Consider the following 6,442-nt stretch of genomic DNA (forward strand, 5'->3'; position numbering starts at 1 on the left):
AGAGAGTGATCGGGAAGCCGTGCCAATCGGCTAAGGGTTTGTTCCAGTCCCTTAACTCCCGAATACTCGTGGAGTCAGGGAAAAAACATAATGGAAAAACTAACTGAAGCTGAAGCTCCACTCGATCCCTCGACTCCTGAATACCGGTGGAGTGAGGATAGAAAATAATATGTGTATCGAGATCCTCCGGGATTGTGATAATAGCAAAGAACCTCCCGACGTCGTCAATTTTCACGTTCCAGAACAGGTTGTTGTGTTCCCACAGACGACGCCAAATTGATCCGGTCCGGAAGCTGCGTCAGACGGACCGTCGGGTGAGGTGGCGAGAATGTTGACGAAGTCACGGTGTCCCTGAGGGGGGGTGTGCTGAGATGGCTCCCGTGTTGACCAAGTCTTCAAAAGTCCCCTGGTCAATGCTACCTGCAGCCAGTGACCGGGTTGACCCGGCCCCCGGTACCCCAATGCTCGAGGCAAATCCAACGAATATATGAGTACAAGACTAAGTCATAAAATAATGAAATGCGTATGGAATATGAACGAAAAACGTACCCTGGCCCAGGGGGGCGGCCTCGGATGGGACGCGATACGAGTTGTCGGGACCCGGAAGAGTAGATGACTCCCCGATCAGGCTGTAGAGGTGGATCTGACGACGCGGAGCTGGACGCGACACGGAACCGGGAGACGAGCTGCAGGTCGGGATAAAACACCGACACGCAGGCCGAGAAGTACTAGCGGCACGCAGGCCGGGACACGAGATCGGCACGCAGGCCGAGACCTGAAGTCGGCATGCAGGCCGGGACAAGAGACCGGTGTGCAGACCGGGATAAGACATCGGCACGCAGGCCGGGAAATAACAACAATCCAAAGGCTAGACACAACGCACATAGTCTGAAACATGACCAAGGCTCGCAGACCGGGATACAATAGCAGCCCAATGACCAAAGCATGAAACATCACACACGTTGAGTCGGAACATAGTGGCCGCGGGGGCTCGGATCGAGAGCACGATCGACGTCGGACCTAAAGACAAGGGCTCTAGATGATCGAATCCGGCTGCGAGGCTACTAGCCGTGGCCCGTTAACGCACGGTGGCTGCTGGTCCGGGAGGCTACAGTGCGTGGACAGGGAGAAGAGGAGTCGGCACGGGCGAAGGATGCGATGGGAACCCTCGACCTCCTCGTCGTAAGAAAGAAAGCGGGGAAGAGGCTCGGCTGTCCCACGAGCGTGAAGAGAGGGAGAGCTAAGAGGCGCTGTCGGCGTCCGAGAGAAGGAGCAGCGGGGAGCCACGGTCGGCCGACGTGCGCGAAGGAAGGAGGCGGCGGCTGATTTGAGACGAGCAGTGTGATTACTTGGTGGCATCTGCGCCGAGAAAGTCGGAGGCGACGCTGGCAGGGAAAGAGAGAGAGAGAGAGAGAAGTGGTGACTGAGGGGAGAGGAGGGAGAATAGAGGGAGAACGGTGGCTCGCCGACGGTGAGGGAGAAGGCGACAGTATCCATCCTGTCCGGCGACTGTGTCGCGAGGAGGAGAAAGAAGAGGTAGGAGCTGTCGTTGGCGTCGGGAGGAGAGGTGGCGGCATGGTGAGGAGAAGGCGAGGGAAAAGGCGGCGGCCGACGATAGGCGGCGGCCGACGATAGGCGTCGGTGCCGGCGAAGAGCACCAGAGGGAGAGAAGTTGGCCTCCTCTTCTTTGGCGACGGAAAACAAAAACGCGAGCCACTCCCTTTCTCTCTGGGTGAACAGTACCCTAAAAGGGACTGCTACAGTAAAATCCCTAGAATGCCCCCCTGCCTCCCTTTTCTTATTCCTCCTCTACCCCTCATATTATATCCGTATCACAGACCTTGAACGAAGTTAACGAATGGTCCAGAGAGCAAATCAAAAGTAATCGGCCTGCAGGGAAGCTTAAAATAGGTCAAAAGCAATTGGATGTCCGCGGTAAAATCCGAATGATCTAATGTTCACGGAAAAATCGGAACAGATGGTGAGTGACTGGACGCGTATAGCCGGAACCATACCTCAACCTTCTAATTTTGTCTCCTCGCGCCGTAGTAATCCCATCTGTCCATTCGACGACGGACCTTCAAACGACGGCGGCTCGTGTCCTGAGGTCGTTGCTAATGGGCGGGCGGAGAGGCGTCGCCTTCTTCCAACCGTTGCTTTTCCTCGCTCTTCTCTCCAAATCCCTCCCGACCCCACCGCACCAACCTCTTCCCCTCCCTCCCCTCCCTCCTCCGGGCTCTTCTTCTGCGCTCAGTCTCCGACCGATTCTTTTCCGCAGGGATGCCGCGGCTGGCGGGATTTTAGGGTATGAGATTATTTTTCCGTGGTGTTGTTTGTTCCAGCTCTTAGATTCCCGGTAGAATGCGGAGGATCGAATTGTCCTGTCGCTTTGGTTCTTTTGATTTCCTGGTTTATTGTTTCTTTGTCTGGTTTCGGCTTGAGGGGAGCGCTCTCCGGATGATTCTGTAACGCGCATTACCCGAGGGTTTCTTTGTTTTTATAAATAATCCGAAAGTTTCCTTCATGGAGACAAAACTATTTATAAACGAGGTGGAGATGATTTCATCGCGAAATGAAATTTTGTTCACAATTCCATTCATTTGGATCAACCTTTTTTTGATGTTCTTTTCTATCCTTTATTGCTGCTATAACAATGAAAGGCTGAGACTTGTATAAATTGTCTCTTAAGTAGGATGTTTTTTTTCAGTTTAGGATCGTTTTCCATCGTAATTTGATTCCGCCTGTCATTTCACTGTTCTACAATCATTATTTGAATTGCCTTTCAGACGATATTATTCAAGAACAATGCAAATTTTGTTCTTTGTGGTATTAGTTTGGAATTCACAATAAAGAAGTACTCTTGTCCTTCTTATGCTAGGAAATAAATTGTGCAATCCTCTTCAAAAATTCCTTGTTCTCCGCTCCTGTTTACCTTGGAAGATCGTCCTTTGGTTTGACCTTCCATTCTCCATCATCATGCAAGGCTTTCTGAGGGTTGAAGTTGGTACAAATGAAATGCCATGCAACTTCATTGCTTCAGATGTTCAAGAAAATTTGTCCACACCAATGTCATCGAGAATTCCAAGCATGGACAGTTTTATGGCTGAGGCTATGGAATTCCAAACTGATGGTGTTAGGGAGCCTTCAATTGAGAAGCTATATGATAATGTATGTGAGTTGGAGGGCTCTTATGACGGATCAGTGTCATGGCAGAGCTATGGATCAGATAGTGAAGAGTCAAGGATTGACTCAGAGTTGTGTCATCTTGTAGGTGGTCAAGCTATTCGAGCAATTGAAGCTCAAGAAGATAGAAATATAACTAATGTAGTAGCCCGAGCGAAAAATAGGCCAACTGAAAAGAAACTTGAGAGTAATTTAAAATCCCTGTCCACCAATACATCTTCTGGATCATCAAAGAAGCTCAAAAGACCACCTCAGTTGCGACACAACCCTGATAAATACTTGAAATCCCTCACAAAGGAGAAACTATCACCACAGAATGATGGAAAAACTGTAGCAAAAAGTGGCTTAGGATCAGCGCAGAAAGATGATAAAACTATAGGAAAGGGTGGCTTAAAATCTCCACAGAAGGATGATAAAACTGCAGAAAAGAATGGCTTAAGGTCACCACAGAAGGACGATAAGACTGTGGCAAACAGAGGTTATGTAGTTGGGCATATGAAAAAACAAAATAAGCATCCAACAAAAGAGGCAAATTCAGATACTGGGTCTGATGATCTATCTGAAGGACGGCTAGATAACCCTGACCTTGGGCCTTTCCTTCTTAAACATGCCAAGGATTTGATTGCTTCAAACAATCAAGAAAAAGCTCTGAAATATGCTCTTCGAGCAGCCAAGTCATTTCAGAAATGTACTGGTGTGAAACCGAGCTTAGACTTGGTCATGAGCTTGCATGTTGTAGCAGCAATCTATTGCAACTTGGGAAAGTTTGCTGAGGCTGTTCCTGTTCTTCAACAGTCTGTCAAGATTCCAGTTCCTGAAGAGAGCCAAGAACATGCTCTTGCCAAATTTTCTGGTTATATGCAGCTGGGTGACACTTATGCCATGTTGGGGCTCCTAGAGAGTTCGATATACTGCTACGAGGATGGATTAGAAATCCAGAGGCAGGCCTTGGGTGATATGGATCCTCGAGTTGGGGAAACTTGTCGCTACTTAGCTGAAGCTCATGTCCAAGCACTGCAATTTGAACAGGCTGAGAGGTTGTGCCAAAAGGCTCTTGACATCCATAAAGCAAATGGGGAAACCACATCTGTAGAAGAGGCAGCAGATAGGAGACTCATGGGCCTCATTTGTGATACCAAGGGGGACCACGAAGCAGCTTTGGAGCATTTAGTCTTGGCTAGCATGGGTTTGGTGTCCAATGGTCAGGAAACTGAAGTGGCTTCAGTTGATATAAGCATAGGTGACATCTATCTCTCATTGGCACGATATGAAGAAGCTGTGTTTGCATACAGGAAAGCTCTCACTGCATTCAAGGCATCCAAAGGGGAGAACCATCCTGCTGTTGCTTCTGTTTTTGTACGTCTTGCTGATTTGTATAATAGGATAGGAAAGTTCAGGGAATCAAAATGCCACTGTGAAAGTGCTCTCCGAATATATAATAAGCCAATTCCTTGTTCATCGTCAGAGGAAATTGCCACTGGATTGACGAATGTCTCGTCAATTTTTGAGTCAATGAATGAAAATGAACAGGCACTTAAGTTACTACAGAAGGCCGTGAAGATGTATAAGAATTCTCCAGGTCAACAAGGCACCATTGCTGGAATTGAAGCACAGATAGGGGTTCTGCACTACATTATAGGGAACTACGAGGAGTCTTACCTTTCATTGGAGAATGCTATCACCAAGCTACGGGCATGTGGGGAGAAGAAGTCTGCTTTTTTTGGAGTTGTTTTGAATCAGATGGGCCTTGCTTGTATTCAGAGTTTTGCAATCAGTGAAGCTGCAAAATTTTTTGATGAAGCCAGGAGCATTCTTGAACAAGAGTGTGGTCCATACCATCTAGACACATTAGGAGTATACAGCAATCTAGCAGGAGCATATGATGCTATGGGAAGGTATGCTTGCATTAATGGCCATCACTTGTCCCTTTTCTATCCATGGTTTGTTCTCATAACACATCTGAGGTTCTGGTGCCTTCCAATATGATTAAGTCGGCATGATTCAGTCATGTTCTCTAATTTGTATGACCAAGCATGCACATTTCCCATTATTTTACTTATCCTAATATTTCTCACTATCTACTTGTTCTCATTTCTTTACTATGGGCTTTTAGGATATTGGAGATTGAGGCAATGTCTTGTGCATTGTGATTTTTGGAAATTTACAAGTTCTTTATGAAAGCATCTAATTGGGGAGGCGTGGAACTCTCTGTAAAAGATAAATTATTCTATAAAGGTTGAATGAAGAGACCAGATTAAGATTCACTAGATACATTGAGAGATTTGAGGTGAACCCATATTTTTAGCAAAAGGGGAAGGAGATATAGCCCAAACTAAGACCTCTACTGCAGTTTTTCTTTTCATTTATATCTAGCAATAGTGATATTGTCATTACTTAAAATATGGCAGATGATCTAAGGGTGTGTTTGTTTACTTCTGGTTGCAGGTTTGATGAAGCCATTGAGATTCTCGAGTATGTTGTCGGGTTGAGGGAGGAAAAGCTTGGAACGGCTAGCCCAGACGTAAGTGATGAGAAGAGGAGGTTGGCTGAGCTGCTGAAGGAGAATGGCCGAGTGAGGAACCGAAAATCAAGGTCCTTGGAAACACTGTTCGACAAGAATGCTTTTGGTAAAAAGAAAACAGTTGCTTCTGCAGTATGAAACAACTTTTTGAAGGATTGTTGGTTTACCTTATGCTTGAATATTGTGTACATTTGTACTTATAGAGGGTGTACAGATTTTTTTTTCCAATTGTCAAGGGGAAACAGTGGAACTCCATGCGTCCTTATGAACTGCCTTATTTTGGATTTTACATGAGAATTTTATCTTTCTCAAGTAAAGGGCTCTTCAAATACCTCAATTTTTTATTCCATTCTGAAAGAATTTTTAAACTGTCTCAAAAATTGTGACACAATATTTCAACATTAGTTGGATCAATGTGATGGAAGATATCCTTGAAAATTTTAAAACTATTCTACTATCAAAGATACAAAATTATTGGTCATGACTAATCAATCTGTGATGGAATTTGTTATCCTAATGTATCTAAAAAATCTTTTTAAAAATATATGTATGTTTATATATTGTGTCACAAAAATAGGTACGTTGTTGGTCGAGTGACCACGGGGCATCTAGAGTAAGATCGCATTTGTGAGGTATTCATGGAGAAAGTTTTAGTGGACCTAGTCTTGCATAGATCACTCTGCCTTGTAACATATAATTATGATAAAATTAAGATATTAAGTTATAGAACTATAAAGA

The 6,442-nt window shown here is 45.5% G+C and overlaps 1 protein-coding gene across 1 annotated transcript; it reads left to right on the top strand.

Annotated features, from left to right (window-relative positions):
• The first annotated feature begins 2,976 nt into the window (after window positions 1-2,976).
• LOC122023311 (protein KINESIN LIGHT CHAIN-RELATED 2-like) lies at window positions 2,977-5,842 on the top strand. The gene is made up of 2 exons (XM_042581367.1): window positions 2,977-5,078; window positions 5,629-5,842. The coding sequence occupies exons 1-2, from the start codon at window positions 2,977-2,979 to the stop codon at window positions 5,840-5,842; spliced, it is 2,316 nt and encodes a 771-aa protein (XP_042437301.1).
• The last annotated feature ends 600 nt before the right edge of the window (window positions 5,843-6,442 follow it).

The sequence above is a fragment of the Zingiber officinale genome, chromosome 9B (genome assembly GCF_018446385.1).
Source record: "Zingiber officinale cultivar Zhangliang chromosome 9B, Zo_v1.1, whole genome shotgun sequence".
In the NCBI taxonomy this organism is placed as follows: Eukaryota; Viridiplantae; Streptophyta; class Magnoliopsida; order Zingiberales; family Zingiberaceae; genus Zingiber; species Zingiber officinale.

Coding starts and splice junctions, on each gene's coding strand:
- LOC122023311 (XM_042581367.1), top strand. CDS start 2,977: ATGCAAGGCTTTCTGAGGGTTGAAGTTGGTACAAATGAAATGCCATGC. Junction 5,079..5,628: donor GCATATGATGCTATGGGAAG/GTATGCTTGCAT, acceptor TTCTGGTTGCAG/GTTTGATGAAGCCATTGAGA.